At 51.0% G+C, this 15,190-nt stretch overlaps 1 protein-coding gene across 1 annotated transcript; it reads left to right on the forward strand.

Moving 5' to 3' along the window:
* The first annotated feature begins 1,816 nt into the window (after nt 1–1,816).
* On the forward strand, nt 1,817–12,534 carry KRT82 (keratin 82). Its single transcript, XM_054590781.1, has 8 exons — nt 1,817–2,221; nt 3,923–4,131; nt 6,531–6,591; nt 7,264–7,359; nt 7,703–7,867; nt 10,440–10,565; nt 12,053–12,273; nt 12,495–12,534. Exons 1-8 carry the CDS (start codon nt 1,817–1,819, stop codon nt 12,532–12,534), a joined length of 1,323 nt encoding a protein of 440 aa, XP_054446756.1.
* Nucleotides 12,535–15,190: the final 2,656 nt, after the last annotated feature.

Below are 15,190 nucleotides of genomic sequence, written 5' to 3' on the forward strand. Positions count from 1 at the left end.
CCAGCACAGTCACTGAGACCGCTCTCTGGTCTGATGTGTCCGGGAGGATGCTTTCCCATGTCCCCATTGTCCCCAGTGAGCCCTGCCTCCACAGGTCTGCCCACTATGTCATTTATTCCCTCTGGCGGGAGTCTGGAGGAAGTTTGCTCTCTGTCCTGGCTTCTCAATGTCACCGTCACCACTAACACCATCTCCTGGGCCCAATTCTGTGACACTTCCTCCACGGCACCATAAGAATCCCCTTCCTGTGCTCCATGCAACAGGATCCCACCCTACAGTCTCTTGTTATAACCCTCACGTGCCCTGGCCCCATTCTTCCCTCCTCAGCATGCTGGGACCCAAAGTCAAGACTATGCAAAAAGGGAATTTGTGAAACATCACAGTTAGACTGAGAATTTCCAAGCACAAGAAAGGTCTGAGTTCTAATCTCCTAATCTACAGGTGGGGAAGCCAAGGAACAGGCAAATATAATGCAGATTGGCTGCAGATCCCCAATTCTTAACCCTGGCTTCTCTCTACTGGAGCAGCAGAACACAGGGACGTCAGAAAGAATGGGATTGGACTCAGCCTTAAAGGAGTTGAACCACTCCACTCCTCACTTTCCTTATATATAAAATAGAAACTCCATCATGGTGCTACCATAAGAATTAAATGAGATAATGAATGTAGAGCTCAGGGTGGTCCAGCACAGAGTAAGCACCCAATAAATATTCTTACTATTATTGTTATTGAGTTGATTCTGTCCTGGGAAAAGTCACAATGTGGAAGGGAAAGACCCATTGGCCACAGCAACAGTTTCACTGATGGAACTGATGGAAATGGGGAGGAAACAGAATGGGCTTAGTAGTTCAAGCATCTTCAAAGAGTTGTGACCTGGATGCTGGGGAGAAGGCCTGCATCTCGTATCTACCTGAACAATTCCTGAGGGAAACGACTATTCCCAGAGACACCTTTGGGCCTCAGGGAGCCTCAGTCTGGGGTGGGAAGAAAGCAAAAGAAAGAGTGAAATGGAACCCCAGCCTAATGGCTAACATGGCTGCATGTTTTGGAGAAAGCATCCCTTCCTCTCCTCTCCTCAAGTACAAGGCATCTCTTCTTGAGTCCCCTGTGGCCTTTCTGGTCTAAACAAGCCCTGGAGACAAGACTCTGTCTCTGCAGCCTTATCTCTCAGGAGCTGTAGGGGGAAAAGGGGTAAGGAAGCCGGAGCCAGGGTTCTGCCTGACTGGAGGAAGGATAGGCCCAGCCTGCTTATTTAGGCTTCTCCCACCCAAAAAACCTTCTGCTCTGGGAGCTCCTAGGATCATCTGTCCATGAAGGCACTTGGGTCTGGAGTACTTGCAGAAACACATAAAAACAGCCTTGAGGAAATAGAGCATCTTCAAACATATCTAAATTGGCCTCTGATTCCAGGGCGGCCAGGGTATATAATCCATGCCCCCTCTCCAGTGAAGTGGCATAAAGCCCCACCTCTCCCTTGCCTTGAGACTGAGCCTCTGAATGTGATAAACACATCTGCCTGGTTGGCCCCTTTCATCACCTCTGTAAACAAGGAAGGAAGACACATGGGATTTTTATAAGGCCACCAGCACTGACCATTGGCTCTTTTCTCTGCTCTTTGCTACCCTAATTATCTATCAGGGTACTTAGAGCTGCCAATGTCACAAGCTCATAAACCTGATTTAATGGCAATTGGGGGTTTGACCCAGCTCAGCCCTCCATCCCACTACCAGTTAAAAGGGTGGGAGCTGAGCTGACGTGAAGCTGTCATCTCCCATTCTCTCTGCCAGGGCCCACCTCTCTGCCTCGCTCCCCTGCCATGTTGTGCCGATCCTTCCAGCAGGGCTCCAGATGCAGCAGACGGAGCTTCAGCTCATGCTCGGCTGTCCTCCCCCAGGTGGTCACCCACTATGCAGTGAACACGGGGCCATGCCGGTCTGGGGGTGGTGGCAGCCTCCGAGTCCTGGGTTGCCTTGGCTCACAGAGCCTGTGCAACGTGGGCTTTGGGAGGCCCCGGATCGCCTCCAGGTGTGGCTCTCCTGGCTTCAGATACCGAGTGGGGGCCACCTGTGGGCCTTCTGCCTGCATCACCCCTGTCACCATCAATGAGAGCCTACTGGTCCCACTCGAGCTGGAAATTGACCCGACTGTGCAGAGTGTGAAAAGGGACGAGAAGGAGCAAATGAAGTGCCTCAATAACCGCTTTGCATCTTTCATCAACAAGGTAAGACCAGGACCATGGGATTCAGAGAACACTTTGTATCTGGTCCAGGGGAAGCAGGAGAAGACTGAACATAAGAAGCCATGGTTCATCTATTGGCCTTTTCACTAGTCATTGAAAGCTGGTGAGATCAAGGTCAGCACAGAACATTTTTGTTTGCTGATCCTTTGTTTTTAACATATCATCCATCTCTGAGGAATTTCCAAAGCAATAATAGATACTGAAAGGAACAACCTAAGAGGTCTTCTTGATGAGGCTTTAGCAATAGAGCTGCTTTCTAAGTGTCTGAGCTTTGGCCACACCTTTCAGTGTGGAGGTGGGAATGGGCACTGCAACCTCGGAGTTTGCCTTCAGCTTAGGTCTGTGATAAAGAGAAGACACAGGAAGGTGGTTGAGATTGAAGCCTTGTATCTGTCAACCCCAGAGCCACAACTCTGGAAGCCTTTGGGAAAGGGTGGCATGCTGTCTTTTTAAGGCGTTGACCTGGCCCATCACCCTCAGCCACCTCTGGGCCTGTCCCCACACCCCTGTTAGGGGTCAGAACCCATGCTAAGGTCTGAGCAGGCATTTCTGGTCACTACAAGGTTTAGGGCAAGGAGTCTTGGGTGAGAAATCAGAAGGCCCGTTGGCTCCAATCCTGACTGTTATCCTGAGGCTCTATGCAAACCATTCGCTTCCCAGCCTCAGGGAAGGTGGGGACAAGTCAGGGGATGATGGTGGGAAAATTTTGTAATATATGCAAAAACCTTCCAAAAAGGAGCTTGTTTTAGTGAATGGGGTCTGTCACACAGTTTAACTTTGAAAGCTTGTAAGTTCCGGTTGTAAGCTCATTCTGACAACATGGGCCCTGGCTGTCAGAAGCATCACACCACCCCATGTGAGGCTGGAAGCCTCCTGGTGATGTGGCCATTGACCAGAAGCAGGGCAACGTTCCTTCCTCTATAGTTCTTCTGAGAGGCAACCACAATAGGGAAAACCCCAGAACGAGGACTGGACATCCTGTTCCCTCTGCCAATGGCTAGCTGGGTGACCATGGTCAACTTGCTCAGCTTCTCCTAATCTAGGTTTTCAAGCCAAAAAAATGGAGGAGCTGGGCCAGCAGTTCTCCACATGACTGTACCAGGGACTTTTTTTTTTGGATGCAGCCATGCAGGATAGGATAGAGTGAGTGAAAGGGCTTTAAGTCCTGGGACATAGCCTTTGATATGACTTTCTCCCCAACGTGTCCTTGGGCAGTAATTGAAGGGAACCCAACTACTCTCGGGTAGAATGCCACCCACTTACACTAGTATGAAGATCTGTAAATTGCTTCCCATACACAACCCAAAATAGGAGCTTCAGAAAAGAAAACAAGGCTTAAAGGGATGGGATGGTCTCAACAAGGTTATACGCTGGTGGGAAGCAGGCAGGCAAAGCTGGAAGGAGGACCTGCCTCAGGCCTCATGGGGCAGTGTTCTTTCCACTACAATGTGCAACCCCTGGGTGGAAAGTGGGTCCTATAAACTGCCCCAGGCAGGAGAGACACAGAGATATAACGTCAGGTGCCAGTCTACACAGAGACCCAATCTGTAAACTTCAGCATGTTGGCAGCAGTGTGTCAGGAGAGAGACAGAAACTGATTCACTGCCCCTACCACAATTTACTCTCTCAAGCCATGATCCCAAGAGAACCTGCTGCCCAGTGATATCCTATCCTTGGCTGCAGGTCCGGTTCCTGGAGCAGAAGAACAAGCTGCTAGAAACCAAGTGGAATTTCATGCAGCAGCAAAGGTGTTGCCAGAGCAATGTGGAGCCCATCTTCAGGGCCTACATCTGCAGCCTCCAGAGGCAGCTGGACTGTGTGGCAGGGGACCACACGAGGCTACAGTCAGAGCTCTGCAGCCTCCAGGACACACTGGAGGGCTACAAGAAAAAGTGAGTCTGCTCCAACTTCACCCTACCAGGGAACCCAGGGCAAGCTACGTAAACAACCTGGGCCTTGGCCTCCCCACCTATAAAAAGTGTTAGGGAAATCTAAAAGATCATTAGTGGGATCAATTCAAAAGATCGATTAGATGGGATAATGTAAGCAGAACATCTAGGATACTTCCTGCTTGGCACATGGTAGAAACTCTGAAATTGTGCATTTGTCTTCATCTCTCTTCCCGCCACCCTGCCTAAGGAAGACCCTTGTCCTCTCTCTCTCTCTCCCCCTCTCCCCCGCAGTGTAAAACATGATCTGCACCTGTCATTTCTGGCATTACAGGGCTCCTCTCCAAACCTCCTGTTCTAACCTATCTTCTACCAGTCCTTTGGCATTTCCTGAACTACATCTTATTCCCCAAACAGATCCCCAAACCCTCTTCCCTCCAAGCTTTTGCTCCCCCTCTTTTTTCCTCTGATAGGTCCCCCTCTCAGCATCTCCTTGAACCACATCCAGGCTAATGTACCCCACATTTCCTCTTACCCCCTTACTTCTGGCTTCCTGCCTCCTCCTGTCACAGATGCAAGTCCTGAACCCTCCTCTCACTAGCAGGTCCTCTGTCTCCCTGTCTGCGTTCCAGACCTTTGTGAAGGTTCTGTAGCCTGCTAGACTTGCAGCTCAAGCCTGACTCACAGCAGGAGAAGGTGATCAATAAGCATATGTTAATGAAGAGCTTGAAGGCTTATAGATCCAGTGCATACAAGAAGCTGAGACCCAGATAAGTTGCCTAATGGTCCTAGGTGGTTCTCTCCTGGGACCAGGATCCCATGGAGCCTATGTTGGTGGGGGAAGGTGAGACAGACACATTTCCACTAACAAGAAACAGAGTGAATTTACTGAGAACAATAGTTTATAAGGGATGTGGGTCAATGGAACAGAGCCATGTCAGGGACACTGATGCTGCATGTCAACCATGTGCCTACTCATGGCTGATGGAGAAGGCTGACTCCTTTTCTCAAGATGCCTCAGCCCAGTAAGCACAGACCCTCATGTGCACACACCAACAGCTACCAGGTGGTATAGGCCAAATGGGAGAGGAATCGCAAGAGAGTGAGAGAGCAGAAGCCTAGGAATGCATCCTGGGGGAGGTGCCATTTGTTTGGAGCCTTGAGGAATACATTTCCTTGCAGTTCTTATTAAAGAGGAGTCCAGAGTAGACCCTGGAAAAGAAGAAGCCACAGGAGCAGGTGACAAGGAAGGGAGAGAGTGTGCCAAATTAGAGGAGACAACTCCAGCAGGCTGTGACAGGCAAGATGTGGCAGCCCTCTCAGCAGGAGTCATGCCTTTCCAAGGGATAAGACACGCAAAGGTCAGGAGACATGGCTTGCAGCTCAAGATGAGGACTCTGGATTGTGAAAGTGGGACAGTAGAGGAGGATGAGAGCAGATGGTGTTTTAACAAGAAGAGCCAACACTTAAACAGCATATGCCCCATGCAGGGCTTAGTGCTGTGCGGGTATTAACGCATGTGATACGTTAACTCACAACAGCCCTGTGAGGCAGGGCCAGTGTTATCCTCATTCTACAGATGATGAAACTGAGGCCCAGAAAAGGCAAGTCACAGTCATACAACTAGCACTTGACTGTGGCAGGATTCAAACCCAGGGGGTAAGTGCCTGCTCCCAGTGCCTGTGTTGCAGTAGAGCTCCACTGGGAAAAGGAAGGATGGGCGTCAGGAAGCACGGCGAAGCTTTTAATGGATCGATATTGTCCTTCGGCCTGAGTCATTCTGGCCAGCCTGAACCTCTTGACCCTGACTCTGTTGCCTTGGGGAGCACCAAGTGGGTGAGGACCTAGAGGAAATAGCTGGGCTGCGTCTGCGGGTCTGGTAAAATGGGTAATTGCTACCTCTGCAACTGAGCTGCAGGTAGGGGCCAGGCTCAGGACTCTGATGAGGAGGGCATAGGGTCAGCTGGGATTTCAGGGACTACAGCCAACTCCCAGAACAACACAATTCATAGACAGCTATGCTAGCAAGAGGCAGCCAGCTTTTTACCACCTTCCCATAGGAAATGATCAGCTAAAATGAGCTTCCTCAGCAGCAAGGCAGAGTGAAGTTAGCCTTAGGAAGGACTTGCCAGAGGATGATTCATCACAGGAACAGGCTAATGGCGAGTGGGGTAAACTGGCAAAGTAGCTAATGAAAGACTATGACAATAATCAACTGTCTTGAGTGGCCAGAACAGCAAGAGGTGTTCAGAGACAGGGAAGGGGCCTGGTGACTCCTCAGGGCACTCAGTCAGTGAGAGGCAGATTTGCCCCCAAAAGGCCCCTTCTCTCAAATCTGATACCAAGGTCCCTTCCAAACCCCACAGGTTGACTAAAACATTTTTTCCTGCCCATGCCACCAGATATGAAGAGGAGCTGTCCCTGCGGTCCTGTTCAGAAAACGAGTTCGTTGCCTTAAAGAAGGTGAGGGAGATGCCACAGAGAGGGAGAGAGCCTCCTGAGCAGGCCCAGCTGGTCTCGGACACTCGGCGCCGGACTGTCTCCAAACGAGTCTGCAGCCCACCCACATGCAAAAGGGTCTCTCACCCCCAGGGCCCAGTGCCAGCCTGAGGGACTCTCAGGAAGAGGAGGGCCAGCATCCCCAACCCCTTGCTAAAGGACAGTGATTGACTGAGCTTCCACCTCCCAATTCACAGAGGCCAAGGCTGGTTAAGGTTGTGTCTACACCTGCCCAAGAAGCTGCAGGTGTAACTAATGCCAAATCAAAACAAAAACTCTGACTCAAACCCCAAAAGATGAAAACAGTTGCCATGATTTCCCATACAGATAGCTAGGAAGCATCTAGCCTGAGCCCTAACAATAAGCTCTCAGAAGCTGTATTCAAGTCTTTTTTAACCTCATTACCTTTAGATCCTTCCCCAAAAAGTGCTAGGCCCAGGCACGTGGTCCTGTGGCTAGGGGTCCTCTCTCCTTCCTTGGCTTTGTGATCCCTCCACTTTCCCATGGGCTTAAGTGAGGTCCCACATCTGCCACTTGCCCCCAGCTTGCTGGGAGTGGCTCAGCTGGTGTGGAGTGGCAGGAGCCCTTCCATGTTACCCCAGCTCCAGGTTATAGCTGTCAATGCTCTGACCACAGGATGTGGACACAGCCTTCCTGATGAAAGCTGACCTGGAAACCAACGTGGAAGCTCTGGTCCAGGAGATCGACTTCCTGAAAGGCCTGTATGAGGAGGTACCTGCAGCCACGCTGCCCACAGGTGGCAGATCAGGGGCCAGTTCTGTGAGGACCCTGGGGTGGGAAAGCTCCAGCGCAGTGGGTATGTTTCAAGACAAGCAGACTGAAAAGTGAGCATGTAAAGAAGTCAGCATGGGGCAGCTGGTTCTCAGACAGCGAGACCCCGAAAGTCAGATGGCCCAGACCTTGGTTCTCAGGTGTCTGTATAACTAGAGCAGGTTGGTAATTGAAGACTCAGGACAGCCACACCAAAGTCCTGTGCAAAGCTGCTATGGGAAGGTCAGAGCAGGTTCTCCCCTTCATCCTCAAAGAGCTCCCCCATCCTTACCCAACCCCCCAGGAGATCTGCCTGCTCCAGTCTCAGATCTCAGAGACCTCAGTCATTGTGAAGATGGACAACAGCCGGGTGCTGGACGTGGACAGCATCATTGCCGAGATCAAGGCCCAGTATGACGACATCGCCAGCCGCAGCAAAGCTGAAGCGGAGGCCTGGTACCAGTGCCGGGTGAGGCCCAGGTCAGGGAGGGGGCCCCGGACCCACTTCCCCAGAAAGTGGGTGAGAAGATAAGGAGAGAGTCATGCCATGACACAGAGACAGGGAGCTCCTGAAACCCCAGACCCTGACGTTTCTGCCAGGCCCCGGGCCAGGTGCCTGTGGAACACAGGGGCGTGCACCCCACAGGCAGCCCAGGCCTATCCTCACAGTGCCAGGGTGCCCCAGCTTTATTTACCCACAGGCTCCCTTGATGTGAATTCAAGGAATATTAATTGGCAATGATGGCAAAGAGGGCTCTAGGCTCCAAGGTATCAGGGGAAGCTAAGGGCACCGAGTGGTTACTAATGGTGAAGTAGAAAGGGTGATTAAGGTGGCCCCAAACTTAGATAATTAGGGGCTTGCTGTGAGGTCAGTTGGTGTCCCCAAGGACAATTTGATTGAACAGATATTATCATCTCAGTCTCACCTGCCCTATCTGTGAAAGGCACCACCTATCCATTCATTTGTTCACTCATTCATTTATTCATTCAACAGCTGTTTCTTGAGCATCTGTCATGAGCCAAACACTGTTGTAGATGCTGGATTCTGGCAGGGAACAAAACAGACAGCAATCCTTGCCTTCATGTCACTTTCATTCTAGAAACAGGGGCAGAGGAGGGACAGACAGCAAACAAGACAAATAAGTACATGTCAGTTAGATGGCGATGCATACTATGGAGAAAATGGGTCAGGGCGAAGCAGAGCAAGTGTTGTGGGAATATGGTTTTAAAAAAGGTAGCCAGGGAAGGGTGGTCTCACCGAGGTGTGTGGCACCACAGGGACACTAAATGACAGACCACCCCTGCGCTCAAGGAGATTCCAGTTCTTTGGGAGAGAAAGGTGTAACCAGAAAAACAAGGTAGCGTCAAGTGCCTGGAACCGCAGAGGCATCAGCATTTGCTCTGAATCTTGAAGGCCAAGCACAATTTCAATAAGCAGAGCCTGAGAGGAGGATGTCTCCAGCTGGGGGGCAGCAGAAGCCAGGATGCTGAGCATGAGCGGTATGAAGGGCCATGAGGGAGAAGGGGCTGGACAGGGAGCATGGGTCCAGAGCACAGCAAATATGCAGAGCTGTGCTAAGTACTTTAGACTTGATTTCTGAAGACAATGGGCACCACTGCCCAGAGAGTGCCCCAAGCAATGTTCTGCCCATTTTCTGGAGATCCGTGGTAATCAAAGGTATCAAACCCTTGGCCTGGAGTGAGTTCCCAGTGATTCTATGACCCAACCACACCAGGGTTCACCCTGGCTGGTCCCTCCTCTGGCTACTCTCCTGGGCCGCACATCAGCCAAGTGGGCTCAGAGAAAAGAATCTCAGTTTCCCATCCTTCTAAGTCAGGACCAGAAAGACAACTTTATTATTTAAGGATTGCATTTAGCCGTGAGGACTGGAAACTTTTTAAAACATTAGTTAAAACAAATTTGGTTTTCACTTTTTTCTCAAATAACTTGAAGTACAGGAATAAACTATCCACGATGACCCAAGGGGTCTATGTCACCATCAGGGATGCGGGCTCCCTCTAGCTTTCTGTTCTGCCATCCTTAACAGTGCTTTAATCTTCATGGTTGCCTTCTGTCTCAAGACGGCTGTCATACCAACCTCACATGCTCATTGTGGGCAGAAAGAAGCACAGACAGGGAAAAAAAAAAAAGCCATGCCAACTGAGTCATCTCCCATTTGAAAGAACTTTTTGGAAACCCTACCCAGTGAGGGCCATAGATCTCATTGATAAGAAGGCCGAGCAATATTTTCCTATCTGGGCTTAAAAAAGGAGTTCTGCTTAAGAAATGGAGAGTAGATATTCATGAGGCAACTATAGGCTTTTGCAAAATAATCAAATACCCAAAGGGCCAAAGAGAGGGATATGTGCTTATCTCTTGGTTTTGCATTTTCTGTACAAAATGCTTCCATCCATTATGTGCAGAAAATCTAGTTGGCTAATTGTCAAAAATTGTGTCATCTATAACACACTATTTAGAAATTGGCTTCCGAGTTGCAAAGTTTAAAAAAGCATTGGGCCAAGGTAAGAGGTAACATTGCATTTTGTTTTCAATTGCTTTGGACAAGAATATACAATTGTACTCACTATGGGGGCAGACGTGGCCTGTCCTCAATCCTTGGTCTGTTAGCCACCCCAGGTTGAACTAACAGCCTGGGGTTACCCCTTCTGAGATCCCTTCTGAGATCCAGAGGGCCATCTAAAAGGGAGGGAGCCCTCAGGAGACCTTTGAGCTCTAGGGCAGAGAGAAAAGGACAAGACACAGAACAGCTAAACAGAGAGGGAGGAAGTGTGGAGGCTGAAGGAGAGTTTAATAAGCCTGAGTGTTCAGGGCTGGGAGGTGAGAAGGGACTAAGGAACCGCCCAGGAGAGGACCCCAAAATTGACCAGAGATGGAAAGGGAGTGGGAAGGAGAGGAAGTGTGAGTATCCAGGGAGCACCTGAGTCAGGAAGTCATCGGAGGAGAGACTTAGGACAGTGAGAAAGGGGGCTAGGAGGTACCACAGCAGGGCACCGGGGTGCTGACCTCTCAGTCCCGGCAGTATGAAGAGTTGCAACGGACCTCTGGGAACCACTGTGACAACCTCCGCAACCACAGAAATGAGATCCTGGAAATGAACAGGCTGATCCAGCAGCTGCAGCAAGAAATTGAGAACGTCAAAGCCCAGGTGAGGCCAGAGAGACCTTGTTCTGAGGGCTTATCCTAGGCTGGCCCACTGTCTAGTCTAGTCAGGTGGGACAGTTGCGCCCACCCTGGGAGTGCTGTTAAAGAGGGAATAGACTTAGGCTGCCTCAAGCAAGAGGACACAGCCCTTATGCAAAAGAGCTGACCAATGGCAGGAGGAGCAGCCTCAGGAAACAATAAGATCCCCCACAGAGGCCAGGTGGCCTGTTGTCAAAGATGAAATAGCAAGGGTTGTTCAGTAGATGGGAGCATAGAAAAGATGGTCTTTATGGTCCTGTCAACCCAAAGACTCTATAATTTAATAATCCTGAAATTCAAAGTGACTCCTAATGTCAGACCCACTCTGTTTCCCTGGGCTGGTAAAGACCAACCAGGCCCTTAAAATCTATTAGCCCTGAAGAAATTGCTCAGTGTGTCTGTGAGAAATTCTCAGATCTTGTTGAAGTGTTACAGACAGGAGAACTGTTTCCACTCCCCCAGAGGAACCACATGTCATAATCCTTGGATGAAAACCACAGCAGATTTAAATCGTCCATGTAGCCAAGACTGTGGGAAAACTCAAAACACTTCTGTCACCAATTGTGTGGGTTTTTTCCCACACCAAGCAATTCTGGGCAGTGGATGTCTTACAGTTTAACTCCATTCTGACACTACCTTCATGGAAACAGTGTCAGATCCCACAGGTTAAGGGCTGTCCCACAAGTCCCACAAGACTGCCCCATTTCAGATGCCAATCACAAGCCCAGATTGTCACCTGAGCTTCTGGCCCCTCTGCTGTACCTTGGAACCCGTTCTCGGATTTGATGAGTTTGCTAGGGCGGCTCACAGAACTCAGGAAAATAGTTTACTTGCTGAGTTTGTTATAAAGGGAGATGATAAAGGATACACATGAACATGCGCGTGGAAGGGATGCTTAGGGCAAGGCATGTGAGAACGGGCACAGAGCTGCCATGCCCTCCCTGAGTGCACCGCTATCCCAGCGCCTCCACGTGTTCACCAGCCCAGAAGCTCCAGAGCCCCATACTTTGGAATTTTTAGGGAGGCTTCCTCACGTAGGCGTGGTCTATCCTTGCCAACCCCTCTCCCCAATCTGAGGATGGAGGGTGGGACTGAAAATTCCAAGCCTCTAATAATGGCCTGGTCTTTCTGGGACCCACCCTCACCAGGAGCCATCCAGAAGCCCACACAGAGTCACTCATTACCAACTGCTGTCATTCAGGAAATTCCAAGGAACTTAGGAGCTCTGTGTCAAGAACCTAGATCAAAGACCAAATATTGGAACCAAAGATGATCTGAGTGCTCTTATCACTCAGGAAATTACAAGGGTTTTAGGGCCTCTGTGCCAGGAGCAGGGGCAGATATATATACGTCTATTTCTCTTATCTCACCATGACCATGTTCTCTCTATTCTGAGAGCCAGCCTAAGGCTCCAAAGGCCCCCAGTGATGCCTTCTCTGCCCTCTCCCCCAGCGCTACAAACTGGAAGTGGCAGTGACGCAGGCAGAGCAGCAGGGCGAGGCGGCCCTCAACGACGCCAAGGGTAAGCTGGCTGGGCTGGAGGAGGCCCTGCAGAAGGCCAAGCAGGACATGGCCTGCCTGCTCAAGGAGTACCAGGAGGTGATGAACTCCAAGCTGGGCCTGGACATCGAGATCGCTACCTACAGGCGCCTGCTGGAGGGCGAGGAGCACAGGTGAGTTAAGGCTGGGCCCCAGGTGTGGACACTGTCCTGCCCTTGGGATACTGCTGCTGTTGCCCATCCCACAGTCATGGAAAATACAGAACAACACACAATCAGAAGGCCCTCCTTGTGAACATGGTCTGTGGTGTCAGCAGGAGAAGGGGAGCGCCAGGTGCCTCTGGGCCTTGTCTTCTTTGATGCAGTTACTTTGTGTCTTTTTCCTCCCACCCCAGGCTGTGTGAAGGCATTGGGCCCGTGAACATCTGTGAGTAGATGCGACTCCCCAAGGGCTCTGGGATTTTGGGGGCTGATCAACCCAACACAGACTACAGCAGCCCTGCCCAGACCTCAGCATGCCTCCCCACCCCAAAGGAGGATTCTGTCTGCAGGGAGCTCCTGGTCAGAGGGAGAAGCTCTCCTGCAGGGCTGCATAAGTCTTTGGGAGGCAGAATTAGGACCAGGTCTGCAGCATGGTTCCAGGGCTTTAGGCCCAGAAGCTGCAAGGAGCCATACTGACCAGAGGATGCTTTTCTGGAGAAAGGATTTGAAGCAGGCTCAGACAAATAGACACAGAGAGGGTGAAGCAGAAGCCAAGGCTCTGGGAATAGAGAAGAGGAAACTTGTAGGCACTTTGTGGCTGGGGTGGGAATTGGTAACTGAGATGGGGGTTCCTTAGAGGTGAGTGACAGGAGATGGGGTCATGTCCTGACTGAATGGTTCAGGGCAATGCCCTGAGACCCCACACAGCGTGGGGCCCTGAGCATCCTTTCCTATTCCCGCAGCCGTGAGCAGCTCAAAAGGTGCAGTCTTGTACGAGCCGTGTGTCGTCAGCACGCCCATGCTGAGAACCGAATACTGCCCAGGGGGCACCACTGTCCTCAAGAGCAGTGGGGGCTGCAATGTGGTGGGCACCAGTGAACTCCACATCCCCTGCGAGCCCCAGGAGCTCCTGGGTTGCTCGAGTGGGCAGAGCTCCAGCATGAAGCTCGGGGCCGGGGGCAGCTCCTCCTGCCACGAGTGTTAGCCCTGCTTCAGTCCAGGATGCAGGGCACCAGCCCCCAGCCTGGACTTTGCCCATGCTTACCAGGGCAGAAGGCTGGGAGATTCCAAAACCCCACCTTCATGTATTGACCTCAGGTTTCCCTAGGATGTTCATTGGAACCCATTCCTCAGGTCCATCATGCCTTCTAGAGTCATTTTTAACCCTGAGCTAGGCTCTGGAGGTGGGGGTAGGATGCGAAGAAAGAGAATGCATCACCCATGCCCCCTAGACTGCTGCTGACAGTCAGGCCCTAGAATGGCCGAGAGAATGGCAACAGCGCCAACCACTTCTCTTCTGGATGAGAAAGCCAACTGGGCACATCACAGTTCTGCTTCGTGGATTAAATCATGGAAGTTTCCCCACAAAGCCAGCCTCCCCCAACCCCTGGAGTTCCCCACTTCCTTTACCTCTGATTCTCATGCACCTAAGAAAAATGAACATCTTTTAACACCCACCTAAAACATCCCCTCTTGCAAATGTCAAAAGGAAAGAGTCCAAAATCCCCTCCTGAATTTCGAAGGCAAGTGTCAGGATTTGGGGATCACTCAGGACCTGTCCACAGTCCTCTCAGTGAACACAGAATCAAAAGGTGGTCTTTGGGCAGTAGATTTACCTGCTCAGATGTATTGAACTCACTCTATGAAAATATATCTTTTCCTGAGCTCACACTGACCAGTGATGGTGGAGACATGCCTAGAACAAAGGCAAGGAGACATGGAATATTTACTTGACAGAGGGACAATCAAGAGCTGACATTATTTGCTCAAAGGAATCAAGCCCGAGCCCCACCCCCACCTTCTGTACATAGCCACCTGGTTCCTACTCCCTCTCCCTTTACTTCCTCTTGCTTTGGGTCTCATACGAATGTGTTTTCCTGGCTTCAGCAATGTGAGGCTACCCCTCTTGGAGGCTCTAGCTTTGGGGCTTCAAGAGAGGAGGAGGAGGTGCTGGGCTAACCCCAACCCCCCCACTTAGTACTGCAGAAGCCCCACCCACCCAAGGATCCACTCTGCCAGGAGCCTCTTGTCTGTTCCCAATAAACTGTTCGCAGGTTACAGGGATCAGAATTATTCAGCCTACTCTGTGGGGTGCGAAATGAGGAACCTCCTCAGAGAGTGAACAAATAAGCAGCGTTTGGGGACTGAAAGCTGGGGAACTCGGGATGGAAATGAAGGTTATTATACAAATGGGAAAACTACCTATGAACAATTCACAAGTGGCCTGTGGAATAAATGTGGACCCATACAAATTGCACTTAAAAACCACATATCACACCCAATAGTGTAAAAGTTGCTTGCCACATTAAAAACCACATGCCTATTGCACACAGGCCTCTTTGCCACATGGTTCCCTGCACATGGGGCCCCCGATCATGTCTATGCTTCTCAGGCTCCAAGGGCTGGGTTCTGCCTCCCCACCCTGGACCAGTCTCAGCGCAGGACATTCCTGGCCCAGGGAAAGCTGTGAAAATGGGTGGCAGCCCAGCCAGGAAGAAGAGCCCTCTAGTCTCCTCTCCCTCCTTAGGGAGCCCCAAGGTCTGGAAAGAGACTTGGTCGCAACAGTTTCACCCTCTGTGGGGCCCAAGAGCCTCCCTGTGGTTGGAGAGTTGATTCCCTGAAAGAACCCCCCCCCACACACAAATCCCCCTATGGCTCCCCTTCCTTACCCTTAGGCACAGCCACCTTCCCCCACAGCCCCACACAGCATCTATTCTGGGCCGAGCCCTGCACGAGCAGCTGACGGTCCAGAGGTGGCTAAGACACCTTCTGAAAGCAAGTCCAATGGAAGGGCTCTGCCTCACAGAAGAGTCATTAACGAGAGCCAGGGAGTAGAGCAGCAAAGAGAAAAAGCAGCTCATGATTATGCCCAGTAGGGGTCAGAGAGAGA

This window comes from Pteronotus mesoamericanus, unplaced genomic scaffold (assembly GCF_021234165.1).
Source record: "Pteronotus mesoamericanus isolate MK-2021 breed Mesoamerican mustached bat unplaced genomic scaffold, CSHL_Meso_final scaffold_21, whole genome shotgun sequence".
In the NCBI taxonomy this organism is placed as follows: domain Eukaryota; kingdom Metazoa; phylum Chordata; class Mammalia; order Chiroptera; family Mormoopidae; genus Pteronotus; species Pteronotus mesoamericanus.